Raw genomic sequence first — 22,021 nt, forward strand, 5'->3', positions numbered from 1 at the left:
ATGGCTGTGAAAGTTGGACCATAAAAAAGGCTGAGCGCCAAAGAATTGAGGCCTTTGAGCTGTGGTGCTGGAGAAGACTCCTGCGAGTCCCTTGGACTGCAAGGCGATCAAACTGGTCAGTCCTAGAGGAGATCAACCCTGACTGCTTCTTTAGAAGGCCAGATCCTGAAGTTGAAACTCAAATACTTTGGCCACCTAATGAGAAGGAAGGACTCACTGGAGAAGAGCCTAATGCTGGGAAAGATTGAGGGCAAGAGAAGAAGGGGACGACAGAGAATGAGGTGGCTGGATGGAGTCACTGAAGCAGTAGGTGTGAGCCTAAATGGACTCCAGAAGATGGTAGAGGACAGGAAGGCCTGGAGGAACGTTGTCCATAGGGTCGCGATGGGTTGGACATGACTTTGCAGCTAACAACAACAAATATAGTCAATGAAGCATGTAAGACCTTGACATATTTTGTGTTAGCTATTAGCATCTGAAACAAAACTCTTGAAAGTTCCCAATTCTAATCACAATGTTTCTGAACCTTGGCAATTTTAAGATGTGTGGACTTCAGCTCCCAGAATTCTTCAGCCAGCATTAGAAAGTGTAACTGAAAATGTTGGCTGGGGAATTCTGGGATTTAACATTCATACATTTTAAAGTTGTTAAGGATTGAAAAACATCACACCAGAGCATCTATAAAGCAACTCTCCTTTTGAGTAAGACCATACTTCTAAAGTCTTATCCAAGAAAGCCTGTTTCCAAGGTACCCTATGTATGTCCTATTTGGAATTCCCATTTTTAAAGTGTGGAAACTAACTACGGCATTCCAGGTAGAAGGGGCGTGGTAGAAGTAACCACCATATCAGACTGTTTGGGATTAACTGTACCTTGGTGAAAAGAAAGAAGGGTATGTTCTCAAATTCCTGTTCTGTAATTTTTTTACACTGAATTCCCAGAACGCTTGGGGCTAATTTAATATTCAGGTTGAGTAAGCCAGATACCCATTCTTTCCTTTGAGGAAGCTCCCAGACCAGGTCAATGTTTAACTGGACTCACCAAGTGTGGCAATGAGAAAAGTTTATAAAGGAGTTTCCATAGCAACACATGGCCTTTGGCTCTTGATAAATGTGTGTTTTGGTACATGCGCACATATGCATATGGGTATATTCTGAAAGAAACATGCCCTTTGGAGAACTATATTATAGTTACGTGGGGAATCCAGATTCATCTCAAGAAGCTACTAAATAAATCAACAAGACAGAATACCAAAGCTGGCTTCTCCTCTTCTACGCATCTGTCTTCCTAAGGAAATACCTTGAACTTCATTTTGTGCTTTATCTTTCTCCTGATTTAAAGCAAAGCCCTTGAGAACCGATGCCTACATAACAAAATGTTCTCCAGCTTTGAGGTTGGTCTTTCTCAGTGCTACCCTATAACGAGGACTGCATTGTATTATTTTTGAGACTGGGAATGAGGTCTCTCTCTCTCTCTCTCTCTCTCTCTCTCTCTCTCTCTCTCTCTCTCTCTCTCTCTCTCTCTCTCTCTCTCTCTCTCTCTCTCTCTCTCTCTCTCTCTCTCTCTCTCTCTCTCTCTCTTTAATAACTTTAATAACTCCAAGACTGGGCTTCATCTTTTAAGTTTAATAACTCCAAGACTGGGCTTCATCTTTCTTTCTTCTTTCTCTTGTGGTGGAAAGCAGATCACCTGAACTCTGAAACATGGGCTTGAATTCGTCCAAGACCCATAGGAAGGTCACCAAAGTGACGCCAATGCCCTGCAAAGAAAGAGAACCAAAACAGCCTAGTAGCGTGACAGTTTATTCGTTCCAGACCCTGCCAAGCTCATTTGTTTCCTCATCAGGGAGAAACCCAGTTCTGGAAAGACAACTTCCACCTTTGCGAGAGACATGCTATGGAAGATATCCCACAGGTAACCTAACGTTTTCTTTTATCTTTTAAAAATAGAACATGGTTGACTTCTTTAAAAAAAAATCACTAACTTTAAGGCCCTCTTGATCTTTTTTTCCTCTCCTCCCCCATATCTAAAATGTGATGTGATACATTTGGAATCGAAAGTAGGAATTGAAAAGTTTGAAGAGGTTTGGATTGTAGTGTTGCTTTTTACCTTCTTTGTTCTAGCTAGCATTAGCGTACACAGGTTAGTCCTTAAAGTGCAACGATTCATTTTGCAATTGTTCAAAGTTACATCAAAATTGAAAAAAAAAAGTGACTTAGGCTGGTCCTCCCACTTATTACCCACGATCACATGATCAAAATTCAGGTCACATGATTGAAATTCCCGCATGTATTTACAGTGCCCCAGGATCACATGGTAACCCTCTGGGACTTTCCCAGCCAGCTTCCAATGACTAGCCAATGGGGAAAATCAGATTCAATGAATGATCCACTTGACAAGCGCAGTGATTTGCTTAACAACTGTTGCAAAAAAAAAAAAAATTCTGTAAAATCGGGTGTGATTCACTTAATAACCGCTTTGCTTAGCAATGGAAATTCTGCTCTCACTTGTAGTCGTAAGTTGAGGATTAGCAAAATGCTTCAATCCAAATGCAAGAGTAATAAAGACTCTTTGCATGGAGATGGAGATTTATTAGTCATTCAGTGATGGAAACCCTATTATGAGATAGACGGCATCTTCACCAAGTATGGCAAATTGGTACGAGCAAATGTTTCCCTTTATGAAATTCACAAATACAAATTATTCAAATGTAATAATTTAATTACAATTAATAATAATGATGATGAAGTTGGAAGGGAACTTGGAGATCATCTAGTCCAACCCCCTGCTTGGGCAGGAAAACCTATACCCTTTCAGACAAATGGCTGTCCAGTCTCTTCTTAAAAACTTCCAGTGTTGGAGCATTCACCCCTTCTGGAGGCAGGTTGTTCCATTGGTTAATTGTTCTAACTGTCAGGAAGTTTCTCCTTAGCTGTAGGTTGCTTCTCTCCTTGACTAGTTTCCATCCGTTGCTTCTTGTCGTGCTTTCAGGTGCTTTGGAGAATAGCTTGACTCCCTCTTCTTTGTGGCAGCCCCTGAGATATTGGAGCACTGCTATCATGTCCCCCCTCATCCTTCTCTTCATTAAACTAGAGATACCCAATTCCAGCAATCGTTCCTTGTATGTTTTAGCCTCCAGTCCCCTAATAATCTTTGTTGCTCTTCTGTGTACTCTTCTAGAGTCTCAACATCTTTTTTACATCCTATTGACCAAAACTGGATGCAGTATTCCAAGTGTGGCCTTACCAAGGCATTGTAAAGTGGTATTAATACTTCATTTGATCTTGATTCTATCCCTCTGTTAATGGAGCCTAGCACTGTGTTGAGTTTTTTGGCAGCTGCAGCACACTGCTGGCTCATATTGAAGTGATTGTCTACTAGGACTCTGAGATCCCTCTCACAGTTACTACTATTGAGCAAGGTACCACCTATACTATACATTTAGTTTTTCTTGCCTAAATGTACAAATTTACTTTTTTCACCATTGAATTTCATTTTGTTAGATAGCGCCCAGTGTTCCAGTTTGTTCAGATCCTCCTGTATCTTAAGCCTATCTTCTGGACTGTTGGCTATTCCTGCCAGCTTGGTGTCATCTCCAAATTGGATGAGTTCCTCATCTATCCCCTTGTCCAAATCATTGATGAAGATGTTGAAGACCACTGGGCCTAGAACAGAGCCCTGGGGCAACCCACTACACACTTTCCTCCATGTAGATGCAGTTCCATTGAGGACCACACGCTGAGTACGGCCAGTCAGCCAGCTATGAATCCATCTGGTGGTGATGCTGTCTAACCCACATTTTTCTATTTTATCAAGTAATAGGTTGTGATCTACTTTATCAAATGCCTTACTGAAATCCAAGTAAATTATATCCACAGCATTCCTCTGGTCCACTAATTTTGTCACTTGGTCAAAGAATGCAATAAGGTTTGTCTGGCATGATCTGTTTTTGATAAACCCATGTTGGCTTTTAGTAATGACTTTGTTTGCCTCTAGCTGTTTGCTAATTTGTTGTTTGATTATCTTTTGCAGAACTGTCCCAGGTATTGAGGTCAGGCTGATAGGTCTGTAATTTCCTGGATCCATTTTTTTTCCTTTTTTGAAGATGGGAACTACATCAGCTCTTTTCCAGTTCTCTGGTAGTTCCCCACTGCTCCTGGATCTTTGAAAAATATAGTTCAGTGGTTCTGAGATCACATCAGTCAGTTCCTTGAAAACCTTGGGGTGTAATCCATCTGGTCCTGGTAATTTGGGCTCATGTAGGTTGGATAGGTGCTCAGTTACCATTTTCTTGCCTATCTTAACTTCTGTTTCTTTCTAAACTATTTTTATGGTACTGTTTTTGATAAATTGGACTGTTTTTTCCCTTTGTGTAAAGACAAAGGCAAAAAATGAGTTAAATAGTTCTGCTTTCTCCCTGTCGCTTGTCACCTTCTTGCCACTTTCCCCCACTAATGGACCAATCATTTCTGTAATGTAATGTATTGGGCTTGCTTTGTTAAGGGAACACCACATGGTAAATGCTGGAAGGCTGTTTGAGCAGGGAAGCTGGCTAACGGCTCCCAGCTCCTCAGACAACCCGTCTCCAGTGCCTCTATTGGTTGTCTCTAGGGCGGCAATGGGTTGCTTCAAACATATTGGCCACCCCCTAGAGGCCAGGGTATAAATTGCTGCAGATGCAGCCCTTTTCCTTAGTTCAGATCCTGCAAGCAATAAACCATGATCTTTGCTGAACTCACTCGCCTCGTCTTCATTATTGCGCAACAAACCCAGTACACAACAATTTCCTTAACTTTTTTCTTGTTAAATTTAAATTTAACTACAATTAAATTATCATTATTAATAACAATATTCCATAACTATTTTCAAAGATAATCTTTGGAGCTGAATTTTGCCATCACTACCCACATATAACGGTTTTCCATAGTGGATGTATTAATATTTAATACCATTTGAAAAACAAATGGCTGCAATGGAAAAACTTAAAAAGCTAACTGGCAGGCAGTATGTCCTTTTAAAAATTATTGAAACTAAAAATGAGAGAATATGCAGTAATGGCAAAACTGACAGTAGATATTCATAACAGAAATTTGATTAAATTCAAGCAGGAATGTGTCCCTTAGACAGACATATTACACAAGACAAATTCAGACATTTGAAGTACAGTTTTTAGGAAAAGAATCAAGAGACTAATTTAATTTAATTTAATTTAATTTATTGAGATTTTTATACCGCCCTTCTCCCAAAGGGACTCAGGGCGGTTCACAGGGCATAAATATAAACACCAATACAAACATTAAAAAATAATTAAATTAATGCCCAAGTTAAAACCAGAATACTAAAACAAACCAATAAAAAAACCCAAGTACCCCCATCAGGCCAGACCCGCTAGTTCAAATAAATGGGTCTTCAACCCGCGACGGAAGGATCGGAGGTCTGATGCCATCCGGAGCTCGACCGGCAGTTGATTCCATAACGCCGGAGCACCCACAGAGAAGGCCCTCCCCCTGGGGGCCACCAGTCGACATTCCTTGACAGGAGGCACCCTGAGGAGGCCCTCTCTGTGGGCGCGCACAGGGCGGAGGGGAGTCGACGCCGGCAGCAGGTGGTCCTCGAGGTATCGCGGACCCATGCCATGTAGGGACTTAAAGATCATAACCAAAACCTTGAACCTTACCCGGAAGACAACTGGCAACCAATGCAGCTCACGGAGCAAAGGTGTAACATGGGAGTACCGGGAAACTCCCAAGACAACTCTCGCGGCCGCATTCTGTACCAGTTGGAGCCTCCGAGCAGTCTTCAAGGGAAGTCCCATGTAGAGAGCGTTACAGTAGTCTAGGCGAGAGGTCACGAGCGCATGAGTGACCGTACACAAGGCCTCCCGATCCAGATAGGGCCGCAACTGGCGCACCAGGCGAACCTGGGCAAAAGCCCCCCTAGTCACGGCCACTATGTGATCCTCCAAAGTGAGTCGTGAATCTAGGAGGACTCCCAAGTTGCGAGCCCTATCCACAGGGGGTAAAAGCTCACCCCCCATAGAAAGAGGTGGAACATCCCAGGTGTCTCGGGAAGCCGGAATGTACAGCCACTCAGTCTTGTCAGGGTTGAGTTGAAGTCTGTTCCTCCCCATCCAGACCCGAACCGCCTCCAGGCAACGGGACATCACAGCGAGGGCATCACTGGGGTGGTTTGGGGTCGAAATAAAAAGTTGGGTATCATCAGCATATTGATGATACCCAACTCCAAAACCACGAATGATCTCACCCAGCGGCTTCATATAGATGTTGAACAGGAGAGGCGAGAGGACCGACCCCTGAGGAACTCCACAAGCGAGAGTCCTAGGGGTCGACCTCTGCCCCCCTGCCAACACCGACTGCGAGCGTCCCAGGAGATAGGAGGAGAACCACTGAAAAACCGTGCCTCCCACTCCCAATCCCCTGAGACGCTGCAGCAGGATACCATGGTCGATGGTATCAAAAGCCGCCGAGAGGTCTAATAGGACTAGGACAGAGGAATACCCCCTATCCCGAGCCCTCCAGAGATCATTCACCAGAGCGACCAATGCCGTCTCCGTGCTGTGCCCGGGCCTGAAACCCGATTGGTAAGGGTCCAGATAATCCGCTTCATCCAGGACCAGAGGGAGCTGATGCGCCACCACACTCTCAACAACCTTCGCAAGAAAGCGAAGGTTGGAGACTGGACGGAAGTTGTTCAATACAGCTGGGTCCAAGGCAGGCTTCTTGAGGAGAGGTCTCACCACCGCCTCCTTCAAGACGGTGGGGAAATAACCCTCACTCAAAGAAGCAGATATAACCACCTGGAGCCAGCCTCGTGTCCTCTCCCTAGCTGCGTAAACCAGCCAAGAAGGGCACGGGTCCAATAAGCATGTGGTGGAACTCAGCTTCCCCATAATCCTGTCCACTTCATCAGGGGTCACAGAATCGAACTCCTCCCAGATAACATTGACAAGACCGCCCGTGTCCTGATCGTCAGACTCTGCCCAGCTGGAGTCCAAACCGGTCCGAATCCGAGCGATTTTATCCAACAGATGTTGACCAAACTCCTCGGCACGACCCTGCAAGGGATCCTCCCTCACCTCCTGATTAAGAAGGGAGCGAGTCACCCTAAACAAGGCGGCCGGGCGATTGTCTGCGGACGCGATGAGGGTAGAGAAGTAATTACACCTCGCCTCCCTCATCGCAGCGAGATAAGACCTAATATAGGTTCAAAGGAAAGACTAATTAGAAACACAAAATGAATTAACTTAAACCAGTGTTTTTCGAACTTGGCAATGCGGACTTCACTTCCCAGAATTCCCCAGCCAGCAAAAAAGATTAAACGGGTCAGGAAGAAGGTTTTGTGGATGCATTGTCACATCACCTATCACTGCTCTGAAATAAGGTCTTAAAAGTCTCTTGATATGAGGTGCTAAGTAAATATTCCCATGGTGCAGAGTTTAATGAGAAGTTGAGTGGTAGAACTTCCCTTTTCAAGGTGAAATTTCTCTTAAGAGGAGAAATTTCAAAAACAAGGAATGGGGCCATTTTATGCTTTCTTTGTGGTTTTGACTTCTGCTTGACTGTTTCGGAAATAAAAGGCTGTACCAGTTGGAGTTCTGGCCCACCTGACTGGCTTGTGGATCAGTCTGAAGGCAAAACTTTGATTGGTTGGTTGGTTGGTTGATTGATTAATCTGATGTGATTTCTAACTTGCCTTTCTATGCTAGATAGCATTCAAGGAATCTGACAGAGCCACCCGTTGCCTTATATTTCTTCAATGTTTATTATTAATAATTTTAATAATAATAATTTATTAATTTTGAAACTTTCATTGCAAGTTGTAAACTATTCCAGGTAAATCTGCATTTGGCAATTGACTGATGGAAATTTTGTCAATGCTGATGGTGCTCCAGATGTTTTGGCATTGTACACAAGGCACCAACTACACTTCCTATCTTTTGCCACAGTCATTCTACTTCTGTTTGCAGGTCTTTGTATTTTGTTATCTTCTCTAATTCTTTCTCTTCTCTTCCGCTGTCTCCAGGTACTGCCACGTCCACTACCAAGACTTTTTTTCTTTTTTCTTATCGACAGTTGTTAATTCTGGAATATGTATGAATTTTAAAGTCTAAGCGCACATTAGCTTTTTACATTTCTATTAATTTGTCTTTCCTATGCTTCCACCAGTTCTGGCATGCAAACAAGTGATATTTCTCATAGATATGCCGATGCACTATTGCTGGTACTTTGTCATGCTGTTGCTTTTGTTTCTTGTCTTTATTTCACATTTCATACCTATACCATGAAAAGATCATTTGTTTTCTCAAAGCTAATAATAATGTGATTCTGTCTGGATATTTCTTCCTCCTCTTCTGGATAATCTAGCAGCAGATTATTCTCCTTTAAAGATGAAAGGAAATGTACTTCTACTTTAAGTGGAATAACTTCTCACAAGTTGAAAGACTACAGAGAATACAAATGCATTCAGGTCATTTAGCAACAGATCCTGTATTGTTTTATTATGCCACAAGCTCTTCCATAAACATCTGGGTTTGATGAAAAAGTAAAAAAAAAAGATTTTGTTGTTTATAATGGAAAAGTGATTTCCTGCAAAAGGCAGTTTGTAATTCTTTTACAGCCGTTTTCTCACACAAATCCTGCTGAAGTGTCAATTTTGTGAGTTTCCTGGACAGTGTCTGTCATGAACCTCTGCTTTGCATACTCACAAAAAAAGGGCCCTTATCAGCTTTGGAATGATAAGAAGGGATATATTATATGCAGTGTTTCTCAACCTTGTCAACTTTAAGATGTGTGAACTTCAACTCCCATAATTCCTCATCATTGCCCGCTGGGGAATTCTGGGAACTGAAGTCCACACATCTTAAAGTTGACAAGATTGAGAAATGCTGGTTTAATAAAATCTAAAAGCAAGGTAAAAATATGAGTTGGGTTCCCCATTCTTTATTTTAAAAATTTCAAATAATCAGCCTTCCATGATAAATAAATTGTAAATCACCAATTTTGCAGAATCAGCTCAGATTTTTAAAATGCTTCCTTTCTTTCAAGTGCCCAAGCCAAATCTGTTAGACCACACGCAAGGTGGAGGAGGAGGAGGAGGAGGAGGAGGAGGAAGAGAAAGAGAAGAAAGAAGCATCATCAAGCAACATCCACCTCGAAGGCTTCAGGTAAGATGCCTCTTGATCCCTAGTTCCTTCTCTTACACACTGAGGCTGAATTTAAATTGCTGACATCTTGTCTCTTCAAGTCACATCAGCAAATTCCAGTGAGAAAAATCCATTCCCCAAGGAATTCTTGTTAGTGTTCTTCAATTTGCTAAAATCTCTTTGAAGGTCCGCCTCCTTCTTCACTCCCCATCAATCCCCTCCAGCACCCTCTTCTTGCTGAAAATACTTTATGAGATCCTGCTAGCTTGTTGATTCGTGTGGCCTAGTTTTGCAGGGCAGCAATGAGTAAAATTAAAAGAACCTGCAAGAGGTGTTTCATGAGGAACCTTCCATTCCAAATTTTGGGGAAAATGCTAAAGTTCTGAATGGAAACTAGCCAATTGGGCAAAAAGGAGAGGAAACATACAGTACCTTCAAATGCAAAACAATGAAAGATATTATCTCAATGGAAGCTGAAGGAGCCTTCTCTAATGAGATCTGTGTTACATTCTTAAGAGTGCGTATATTCTATAGAAGTGTGTAATTTTTATTGCCAAGTCTTCACCCAGCTGATTCACTGACCTCATATTTTATTCATTTCACTTGTCTATAGCAGGGCTTTTCAACCAGTGGTACGGGTACCACCTGTGGTACATTGGCACCTGGCAGGTGGTACACGACCATCCTAGAAAAGTGGTATCAGGGGAGGGGCTGAACCGGTGGCAGAACCGCACAAGCCTGAGCGAGAGATGGCTGGAGCTGCAGGGCTGTCAGGGCTCAGCGGAAGTGCCAGGATCAGCACCAGGCTCCAGCTGGAGCTTGGCGCTGATCCCGGCACGTCTGTTGAGCCCAGAAGAAGCACCGATCAGCTGGAACGCTGCAGCATCTCCAGGGTCTTGTGATTTACATTCAGATGCTTGACAACTGATTCATATTTATGATGGTCACAGTGTCCCAGGGTTATGTGAAGTGACCAAAACCTGCTGCAACCACCCAGCATAGAGGAGGAATAAAAACCAAACACCCCACACCCCACCTCCACTGCCAATCCTCAACAGAAATGCTCACAACAATGAAAACCTCAGACAGGAGGAAGAGCATCGCCGAGCGGGCAGGCAGGTGTCTTGCTCGGCTGTGGCTTGGGAGGCACTTTTTCAGTGCCATTGTAACTTCGAACAGTCAATAAGCGAACTGTTGTAAGTCGAGGACTACCTGTACTTCATCACTTTTTTCCCTTTTTTTTTTTGGTCATCAAGTTTTTGACAACTTGACATCCGACTGGTGGTACTCGGATGTTGCCATATCCTAAAAGTGGTACAATGGGTAAAAAGGTTGAAAAGCCCTGGTCTATAGGGCTCCACTTCCTCTTTCCAGATAAGTCCCACATTGTTTACAAAAGGGGGAAAAACATAGCCTAGGTAAATGAACCAACAATTCTTTCAAGTGAGCTATAAAATGGGCTTGGACCTGTAACATTATTTAAACTAGCCTGGGTCAAGCAGAAGACTTGGTCATCTTATGCTACAGGATGAAATGAGAAATATCACTGAAGGTTTGAGGGTTTCTTTAAATACTGTTTTTAGCCCAGTTCCATACTTTCTTCTAAAATCATAAAATATTTGGAGCACTCAAGAATGGTTCTGGATACTTTCAATTCCGAAAACTGACATATATTGTGGTTGTTGCCCAAAATATTGAGCAAGTTTATGAATGCCCTATTTGTGTGTGTGTGTGTGTCTGTCAGATATAATGAAAACGTGGATGGGATCTAGATCAGTGTTTCTCAACCTTATCAACTTTAAGATGTGTGGACTATAATTCCCAAAATTCCCCAGTCAGCAATTCTGGGAGTTGAAATCTACATATCTTAAAGTTGACAAGATTGAGAAACACTGACCTAGGTAATATAGGGTCTGTTCAGGTGGACGAAAAGCTGTATGTTCCTTGCAGGAAATCTTCCACAACTTTATCATTTAGCAGTTTTTATTTTAAATTGAAGAATTATTTTTACATCATTTGCATGAGTGCATAATGATGTCTATCAGCTAGAAAGACTGTCCCCTCTGGGCCTCTTCTCTTTTCCACATCAACAGCATTTGCAACATTTAAGAAAACCTTTAAGCTTTGTAGTGTTACTGGCTGCCACCTACTGACTGTACCTTGATTAGTAACCACTCTTTACAAACCCAAAAGTTAGAAGTTGATCCACTGAGAAAAATTCCACTGAATAATGTGGGATGTATTTGTGAGTCAATGTTTATAAATGTGTGATAACTTTTCTTTTGATTTTTTTTATTTGTTGTTTCTTTAAATCTGTTCAGTGTAGAAGAGAATGTGAAAGATAATTTTTTATCTACGGGGAATGCAACTGTTCTTCTGTAAAATATCTTGCAGTTTGGGTAAATAAGTAGAGATTCAACATGCAATCCTTCAAAAGGTTGTTGGGAAATACACCTACAAAGAGAAATGGTTGTCTGGCCAGCTGTCTGCCCAGTCCTTGATTTAAGACTACAGTTGGTACAACAACTTTGGTTGCTAAGCAAGGCAGTTGTTCAGTGAGTTGCATCCAATTTTTTTTTTAATTCCATTTATATCCCGCCCTTCTCCGAAGACTCAGGGCGGCTTACAAACTTAGCAGTAGCCTTCATTCTATGTATATGCCTGCTTGTTAGGGCTTTCACACACACACCAAGCGGCATTATTACAAAGTCAGCTTAATTGCCCCCAACAATCTGGGTCCTCATTTTACCTACCTCGGATGGATGGAAGGCTGAGTCAACCTTGAGCCTGGTGGGATGCGAACCTGCACTAATTGCAGGCAGCAATTACAACCTTGTTTGTCATGGACATTAAGCGAATCACTGCAATTAAGTGAATCACATTGTTGTTAAGCGAATCCCACTTCCCCCATTGACTTTGCTCGTCGGAAGCTGGCTGGGAAGGTTAGAAATGGCAATCACATTAACCCACAACACCACAACTGTCATAAATACTTGCCAGGGGACAAATGCCCAAATTTTGAACACATGGCCATTGGGATGCTATAATGGTTGTAAGTGGGAAGACTAGTCATAAGTCACTTTTTTAATGCTGTTGTAACTTTGAAAGATCACTAAATGAATGTTGTAAGTCAAGGACTTCCTATATTCCATTCTAGGCTAACTGGCACTGAGTACCAAACTATGTGGAAAGAGCTATGAAACATCTATTGTCTGTTACACCTGGCCAGTCCTTGTCTGATGGCAGAAACATTGAAAATTCCCGTATCGGAATGCCAAAACACCATTGCGCTTTCAAGCTCTGCCCCTCTTGAGCAGACATGAGACATCTTGATGCATCAAGAAAAGGGGTGAAGCACACTATGCTAACGTCATCAGCCCACAGTCCACCTCCCTGCCTCCACCCCTACTGTGTGGGCACCAACTGCTTTTGAAACTTTGTTAAAATGTCACAAATTGTTATAAAACTTGCAAAACTTTGCAAGATTAAAAAGAATGCCCTTGAGAACGAAATCTATCTAGTTATGATTAATGAGACTTTCTGGGAAAGAATTGTGGATGGTACTTCATGTCAGAATCCATTTATATCCCATTCATAAAATCCTATATGTACTAAAAATCTTACAACACCACTGGATTCTGACATTTTTCCAAGGAGGAGAAGAGAAGATGTTAATAGGCACAAGGATGTTTATTCAGACTGCCAGGAGGCTGTCTTCAAAGACCAGGGGGGAGAACCTTTGAACTAAAACAACAAAGAAGGGGGGGGAAGAGGTCTGGTTTGTATCTCCGATTTAAATCTCTAAAGGAAGGGAGTAAAGACATGAGAGTTCCCTCTTTCCCATGGAAGGATTTGACACCTGAATTTTAATTGATCCGGGACAAACCAGATGGCTTGAAGGGAAGGGGTTCGAGTGGGGACTCTTTAAAGAGTACCAAACTGTAACACAGTTTCAGATCCTGTCTAGTATTTCCATCTCCAAACATGTTTTAGTAAAAGCTCCTTTTGGACAATTCTGGTTCAAGAGTTCTTTCTTTCCTAAGATGTGGATTGGGGTGGATCCTGACACTTCATTTCTGAAACATGAGATCAGGCCAGGTAAAAAGGGGGAGAATTTTGATCACATGGTGGTTTACTTTTTTTGACACCACCCCATGGACACCCTGAGTGATACCCTGAAGGCATCGCCTCTCTACCTTGTTTGATCAAAGCAGGATAAAACCTCCTGAGATAAACACATAAATCTAAGTAAATTTTAAAAGAACAACAAAGCAGTACACTTACATCATCACTGGGCATGTTGAAAACAGTGTGGTCATTCCAGGAAGTACAAAAAAAGAGTTTCTGACTTTTAAAAAAAAATCTGAGGCCACCACATACATATTAGGGAAAAAGCACAACCTTTGCCTGTCCCCAGATTAGAATAACAGAATAAAAAATAACAGAATTGGAAGGGACCTTGGAGGTCTTCTAATCCAACCCCCTACTCAAGCCTTAGTTCTAGGTTGATTCTCTCCTTGGTTAGTTTCCATCCATTGCTTCTTGTGCTGCCTTCAGGTGCTTTGAAGAATAGGCTGATCCCTATTGTATGAAATGTATGAAAATCTTGTGGACTGCAAGCTTGCTCTTCACAGGGCCATATTTAAATAGACTCTGCCACAGGCATCAAGTTAGCTCACTCTAATTCCAGAGTGTTGTCTTACTCTTTTCTTGTCTTTGCAGAAATTGGAGCCATTTATTCTTGCAGACAACATCCCTGCATCCAAATGCCTGAACTTGCAGGGTGGGACGCTGACACAGAAGGAAAAGGTAAGTATTGAAAGAAAACTGGGCATATAAGAATTGATTTATGAAATAAAGAAAGATGAATTTGGAATTAAAATTCAACCCTCTTAAAAAATGTTAGGTATGCCTCCGCTTCCATCTGCTCCTTCTTCTGCCTCTTCCTCCACTATAGAAAGAAAACCATTTTGTCATCTCATTTAGGTAGGCAAGTAGGTAGGGATAAATATAGTTACATTTATATTTGCAAACCAAACATGTTAGGTCTGGTGCTTGTAATTTTAAGGGGGCGTGATGGCTCAGTGGTTAAAGATGCTGAGCTTATAAGATGGCAATCTGGGTTCAAGACCTGAGCAATGCATGTTGGGATGAGGTCCTTTTTTATTTGCCCAGCTCCTGCCCACTAGCAGTTTGAAAGCAAGCAAATGTGAGTAGATAAGTAGGTACCACTTTGGTGGGAATCAAACAGTGTGACATGTGCCTCAGCATATAGCCATGATAGCCACATGACCCCAGAAATGTCTTTGGACAATGCTGTCTCCCCCAACTAAGAAATAAAGGTAAGCACCACCCCCTAGAGACAGACACCACTGGACAGGTGAAACTTTTACCTTTAGTTGTATTTTTAAAAAAAAAACATGATACACAGGCCATTTACCCACTAGTGACCTATAGAATCACCTAGCTATTCCTGAAGGAATATAAAGCCTGCCCTTATTACAGTTATTTTTGAAGAGTAGCTAGATGACGTTAAAAATTGCTAACAATTGCTATTGGTGACCTCTCCTTACTGGAAATGGATTTTATGTCCCAATTAGCCTGCAGGGTTATCACATTAAGAAAATGCAAATGCAATTTCCATGTTGCTAGTTTGCAACCAATCTTCAAGTTACTCTGCTTCTAAAGCAATTTATTCCAATTTGGGCCATTCCAGGTGTTTAAGTTTACAGTTTCTATCTGATCGCCATGTGGCAAATGCTCAGGGATAATGGGAATTCTCTGTCAAATCAGCTAGGGCAGGGGTGTCAAACTCAATTTCATTGAGGGCCGCATCAGCATTGTAGTTGCCTTCAGGGGGCCGGGTGGGTATGACCTGGGTGGGCGTGGCCTACTGGGTGGGCATGGCTAGAGTGCATATGGCCTACTGGGTGGGCGTGGCCAGCTCTACATCGTTCGCATCAAGGGTGCCTATGGGGGCCTGTGCAGGAGTGGGACAGATCTGAGGGTCTCTGGCAGAAGGAGGGTCTCTGGGCCAGGGCCAAGGCAGTGGGGGCCGTTCCCTCACTGTTTCCAGGATGGCTTCGCGGGCCGCATGAAACCACTTCGTGGGCCAGATCTGGCCCCCGGGCCTTGTGTTTGACACGTCTGAGCTAGGGAGAGTCAGTTAGAGGAAATCTCAAAGTGAAATTGATTAGAGTACTTATCTCCAATTTGCTGTCCTTCAAATGTGCAGGATTGAAAATACAGAAGCCTTGGCCATTTAAATGGAAGAAAACATTGTATTGGGGCAGACTAGACAAATGTTTGATTAGATTGCCCTTTGTTCACCACTTACATTCCACGGTAGGGTATTTATAGGTGGAAGTAAAAAAAAAAAAAGTCAAGATGAAGGCTGCAAAAGCACAGTTCAAGTCCTGTCCCTTTTTATGGCTACTGTACCTAGGATGCACATAAGAGGATGTACACTGGTGTAATCATGGTTTATTGACCCTGCCTATGGATGCCTTAGAAAAGTTCAGATTGACGTAACACCAGTCCTTCTCTGTATCTTCCCCAAAAGTTCTATGGTTACATCTGTTGGTAAAGAATCTGTGATTTTAAGTAGCTTAAAAGAAGACTGGCGAAGACTGTTTCAGTGTCATTGGTCTTTGACTACCAAAATCCAGACGATACTCTCAAGCTTCCTCTTTCTGCTATGTCAGGGGTAGGCAACCTCGGCTCTTTTATGACTCATGGACTTCAACTCCCAGAATTCCTGAGTCAGCTATGCTGACTCAGGAATTCTGGGAGTTGAAGTCCATGAGTCATAAAAGAGCCGAGGTTGCCTACCCCTGTGCTATGTATTCAAGATAGACAATGATTAATATTTATATGTATTTATATGTAAGGCTGTAGGTATATACATATGTTGTATATAGCATGTTTATGTGTGTTATGTATGTGTACACCTTTGAGAGCAGGTATTTTATTTTTAATGTGTGCCAGTGTGCCCACAGTTAAAAAAAATAACAATAAAGATTATTTATCTACTAGTTTTCTGCCACCTAGTGGTCATCTGGATTTTGGCAGCCCTGACTTCCTACTGGTAGTTTATAAACTGGATAAGGCAAGTGATATTCTCAAAAGAGTTGTGCGATCTTGGCTTTGTTTCCTAAAAGCCTTTTGTTATGTCTTTGAATCCACCAGTTAACCTGGAAGGAAATAGGGAGAGGAGAGCAAGTTGCTAAGCACCCTGTTGGAAGAAGGCAGTATTTACTCCAGATGAAAATGCTTGAGATAAGAAAAGAGGTAAACCTGAGATACTTTATTACTGGTAGAATACCATTGGAATGTTTAAGGAGAAAAGTGGACGATAGAATAAATTGAGGGAGTCTCTGTTTTATGCACTGAATAGCAATTTAATGATGTGTGCTTTGTAGAAATTTATATTATTGGAGTATGTATAGCAGTAATTGTTTGCTCTTTTTAATCATTAAGCTGAAAGCATATTAAACATATGTTATTATGTAAATCTTATAAAACCTGTTCATTTATAAAGCAATTGAATGCCCATATCTGTTAAAACTGTGTTTCTCAATTAGCTTTTATTTTTTTAAGAAACTGCAATTTAGAACTTTGTTCTTATTTTAAGATAAGAGATATATTTTTAAGAATATATCAATAATGCAAACCTCTTCCTTTTTTTAATAAGCTACTGACCATGATTTTCCTCCAAAAATTCTCAGAAGTCTAGAACTTTTTTTTTAAGGTGATTAAAATTCTGCTGGCATTTTTGAAAACAATTCCAGTTTCTTTCAGAAAGAGGAATATCTGTTAAGCCAGTTTTGAGACTGTTGTATATTTGCAACTTATAAGGAATTATTTAATTCAGGCAGAACTGAAAAGGCGTCTGCAACAGGAGGCTAGGCTTAATAAGCCAAAAATGAGGGATCTTCATTTGCTGGGCACTCTTGAGTATATGCAGGGAACTCGAAGCTCTGATGAGGAAGAGCAACACTCTATTGAGCATGGGCAAACATTTAATGGAAGCCATGGTAAGTATCATCAAGGCAATCAATTTTCATGCCAATGTTGCTGATACTGCTACAGGGTTAAGGTGATTCCTAACCTTTTAATCTCTACATTGGCGCCGTCTTTGTTTCATAGTTTCCTTCTTAGAACTCTCTGTAAATCCATTTATATTTTGGCATAGTGGTTAGAATGCAGTATTGCAAGCTAACTCTGCTCACTGCCAGGAGTTCATTCCTGACCGGCTCAAGGTTGACTCAGCCTTCTATCCTTCCAAGGTAAGTAAAATAAGGACCCAGATTGTTGGGGGCAATATGCTGACTCTGTAAATCACTTAGAGAGGGCTGTAAAGCATTATGAAGTGGTATATAAGTCTAAGGGCTACTGCTATTGCTATCTTCTTACAGTACCTGCCAATAGATGTAGACCAATATACTTAAATATTACATCATTCAGCTGTGACTGAAACAAGGATATTGATTCTAAGTAATCAAAGTTGCTCACTACGTGATACAGGACAATGTCAGAACAAGAGATGCCCTGTAACTAGAATTAGAACAGGAAATACAGGTTCCAACTGGGATGAAATCATTCCAAGGATACAGCCATAGAGGCATTATTTCTATTTTGCACTAGGCTTACAGATTGCATGCTAACTGACTTCTAGTATGGTAGACATGACATAAAGTAAAGGGCCACATTGATCAATTTTGTGTTTATTGCTTTTTAAGGGATGATAATCCCACACTCGCATATCAAGTGGCCAAATCCCTTCACCATGTTATACAATTGTGAAAAACATTTAATTAGCTATGTCATTTTATTGTCTTATTGTTTTTCTTCCCCTTCCCAATAGCAAATTATTGCATCAAACCATTTCTTTTTTTTTACTATACGTATCTGTAGTAATGATACTTGATTTGATTTAAAGTCCTTATCCACTTGTATGGTACAGGATCAGGGATGTGGTAAAATTTGTACCATGCCATAAGCTTTTAGAAATTCTAGGAATGGAGAGACTCCATTCCAGGTGCCACAATTTATTTCTGAATTGGAATTACACAGAATTCATTTCTACCTGTGACAAAATGTTAGTATAGAATACGAGGTCAAAAAATGCCCAAAGAATGGCCATAGGCATGTGTTCCGGGGAGTAGTTTCTCCCACTAAATGTAAAGTAATTATTTTTAGAGATATGCCTTGGGATTAACACTTGATTGTAGATTTTTTTCCCCCATTAGCTCTTTCTAAAGGGAAATGAGTCGTAAGTGGAAATGAGAATCTGCCTTTTCTTTTATTGTGCTCACTTCATAAAAGGAGACAAAAACAGATTTTGTGATACTTCAAAGGCTAACAAATTAATCTTGGTTATTTTTTACCACGAAAAACTAAAACAGCCACTCGTACATTGATGGAAAGGCGTGTCCTTTTGTCTCTGAAGAACAGGGCTTTTTTGTCATAGAATGCTCAGAATGGAGTTCCGGCACCTTTTTTGGATGGAACCTTGTAGGGTAGGCAAGGCGGGTTGTATAGCATGTGTGAGTTCCGGCACCTTTTTCTTTTACAAAAAAAGCACTGCTGAAGAATGACACCTTTGGGAGAAAGCTAAAGTTCATTATATACAAGTGCAGTATATTGGAGGTGGGCAATGTGATTTCAGACTTCAGATGTCGAGCACTTATGTGTCTACTAGGATTCCTGATGCCTGATCTAAAATATTTTAGAATAAAAAATTAGGCTGACATAATCCAAGCCAAAGCGCTAACCTCTAGCATTTTATCTGTTTGCTATGGAGCCAACCTGATCTCCTTCACAGAATTTGGTTCTCAACTCCCATAATCTATGGCCAGTATGGCCAAAGCTACTGTATCAATGGATTATGGTTTCTGAAGTGCTAGGTTGGGACTAAGCTAGACCAAATGGCACTGATCCAAGGTTGTGATTTATGCATCACAGTTCTTCTTGTATGTTTATACAATATTGAAATTTCCTTTGCTTGTTTTGTTAGGAGATTTGTGGCACAGAGAATTTCTTAAAGAGTCTGGGTCACCTAAATCCCATCTAGACCAGAGGGAGAAAGTGGAAACATGGCTGTTGAAGCAACAAGCAACAATGGAGTCATCTTCAGATGCTTCAAGCATTGACACCAATAACTGGAGCGATTGCAATGACAACTTTAGGAAACCTTATCGGAGGCCTGCCTTAGTGAGAACTAAGACAGAAAGGATGACCCTTTTTGATGATTTTTTTGATAAAGAACTCTAAATTATACAAGGCATGTATAAGTCAGCCTTTTAGAGATGGTATTCTGGCATTATTCTCCCCTTCCATTTGTAATTCATTTTTCTTTCTTTCTTTCTTTCTTTCTTTCTTTCTTTCTTTCTTTCTTTCTTTCTTTCTTTCTTTCTTTCTTTCTTTCTTTCCTCTCTTCTTTCTCTTTCTTTCTTTCCTCTCTTCTTTCTCTTTCTTTCTTTCTTTCTTTCTTTCTTTCTTTCTTTCTTTCTTTCTTTCTTTCTTTCTTTTTCTATCTATCTATCTATCTATCTATCTATCTATCTATCTATCTATCTATCTATCTATCTATCATCATCATCATCATCTATCTCTATCTCCATTCATATTTATTCTTGCCTTAGAAAATCTTCTCAAGAGAAGAAAACAGTATATGCCATTGTAGTCAATAGTCAGCCTGCATCATAGTACTGAAGTTCTCCTGCCATTCTAAATGCCAGGCAGCCTTTGAGTATGAATACACACTTTTTCTCAAGCATAGGCTTTAGCACATAGGCTTCAGGACAGATTCTTGGGGAATTTCCCCCCCCCTCCCCGCTTCTTCTTTTTTTTCTTCTTCTTCTTACAGAGGAAAAAAAAACCTTTGTTCTTTTAAAAGAAGAAAGTGAATTCTGGAAACAGAGCAAGAAGTTATTGTGCTTGATCTAGGCAAAGAAGTGGGACGTACTATCACTCCAACAACTTTGATTAAATAGCTGGAATTACTCCAAGAGGCTGAAACAGAGGACATTTTGTTGAGATTCATTTTACAACTTACTGAAGAGATAAAGAAATATGTAAATATATTTTGCAAGAGCTGCATTATTCTAATTTCTTTTGCTTTGCCTGATTATGTTCAATATGCTTTCTGTACAAAAATAATTATGTTTTATCAAAGTCTGGAATCATACATCAGGCATATTTTAAAAGATCTTTATTTTGTTCTCTAAGTTCTTGTAGTAATATTAATGGAAGGAGAAATACTATTTGTGGTATATCAGCACAGCCTTATCTATTTGGAGAAGAATTTGTCTTTATTGTTGTTTTTAAAATGTTGTATCGGCTTCTGCTTTGTATTTTGAGTATTTAAAGTTAAAAAGAATTATAATGTACCTTTTCTTTAAAAAATCTCTTCATTGATTGAGACTGTTGTAGGAATATGTCTCACCTCCATTTTTGGCTTGGACTACTACAGGAAAAAGAACTCTCTGTATTCTACAAAGGTATCAATTGACCCATGCTTCACATAATGCCATTTAAGCATTTCATGGGCTTCTTATACGAATGTCTGATTTGGTCTTCTGAAGGTGACTATAATTTTTTAAAAGACATGTTCAATAGTCTTTTAAAAGACTTTTAGTCCTATGCATAAAAAGAAGGGAAGGCTAGTCAATTTTAATTGGGAAATACAGGTATTTTCTGCTGCTCCCCTTTATTACTTTGAGAAAGGGTCAATACATTTTTGTAACAGCGTTCTGTGTGCCTTTGGCGTCTAGTCATGCCGACCACATGACCACGGAGACATCCTCGGACAAGCGCTGGCTCTTAGGCTTTGAAACAGAGATGAGCACCGGCCCCTAGAGTCGGAAACGACTAGCACGCATGTGCGGGGGAACCTTTACCTTTACCTTTTTACACCAGTTTGCATATGCTCTGAGACATTTTTTGGGTGCTTCCAGAGGTGGCTCTTAGCTGCCATGCCCTTGGAACACACAGTATATCGATTTGAAGGACAGTATTCAGAGCTGAAGTTGATTGAAAATGTGTTAGTTTTTCTTCCTAGGCAAGTGACCAAATGACTAGTGAAACCGTCCACCAGACAATCACTTTTCTGAATGAATGAGAAAACTCTTCCAAAAACCCCCACAAATAAACCTAGCTGACAAGTTGGTGAGGTGAATAGTGCAAGAAAAAGCAACAATGCACTTCCCAGGCTCCTTGTTCCTTCATCCCACCCCCTTCCTCCACACTCTTTCCTAAGGCTGACAGGCTCATGTTCAGAAATATCCCAAGAGACAGGTTACTATTGCAAAGCATCTCCAATCCAGTGAACTGTCACTCCTGCAACCTGAAACATAGCTGAAGACTCTGTCCGAAGTATTCATCTACGTTTGTCCAAGTGCATCTTGTTTTCTTCTGCCAGTTCTTTACACTGCTTGGGTAAGAACCAAAGCCAGGGTACTCTACAAATTGCAAGCATATTTTACTGCTAACTCAGATTGGAGGAATTCTTATTGATGTAGCCATGTAGCCCAAACAGAATACCTGAAGGTACATTTTATTCAATTGCGACATGGCTAATGCTGAAAAACTATCTATCTGGTATCAGAAAGGAGCAGATCAGGCCTATGGAAGTGCCTTATATCAGTCTGGGCTGGTAGGTGTACTCCAAACACAATGTTGTTTGGTAACTAACCTCTTTCCTTATGGATGTTTTCTCCAGCAAAGATGCAGGAAATCCTTAAAGCAGAGCTGCTAAAGCTTAGACCTGCATTGGTTATAAAGATTTAAAAGTTTCTCCTGTCCAGTCATGACTAACTCAAAGGGGCGATACTTATCTACAATTCTCAGCTGAGG

At 40.9% G+C, this 22,021-nt stretch overlaps 1 protein-coding gene across 1 annotated transcript; it reads left to right on the forward strand.

The window, feature by feature from the left end:
- The first annotated feature begins 1,616 nt into the window (after nt 1-1,616).
- On the forward strand, nt 1,617-20,861 carry CCDC198 (coiled-coil domain containing 198). Its single transcript, XM_083349663.1, has 7 exons — nt 1,617-1,914; nt 9,147-9,184; nt 13,886-13,972; nt 16,352-16,453; nt 17,037-17,199; nt 18,747-18,814; nt 19,109-20,861. The coding sequence occupies exons 1-7, from the start codon at nt 1,704-1,706 to the stop codon at nt 19,436-19,438; spliced, it is 999 nt and encodes a 332-aa protein (XP_083205789.1). The 5' UTR covers nt 1,617-1,703; the 3' UTR covers nt 19,439-20,861.
- The last annotated feature ends 1,160 nt before the right edge of the window (nt 20,862-22,021 follow it).

This window comes from Vipera ursinii (assembly GCF_947247035.1).
Source record: "Vipera ursinii genome assembly, chromosome: 1".
Classification (NCBI taxonomy): Eukaryota; Metazoa; Chordata; class Lepidosauria; order Squamata; family Viperidae; genus Vipera; species Vipera ursinii.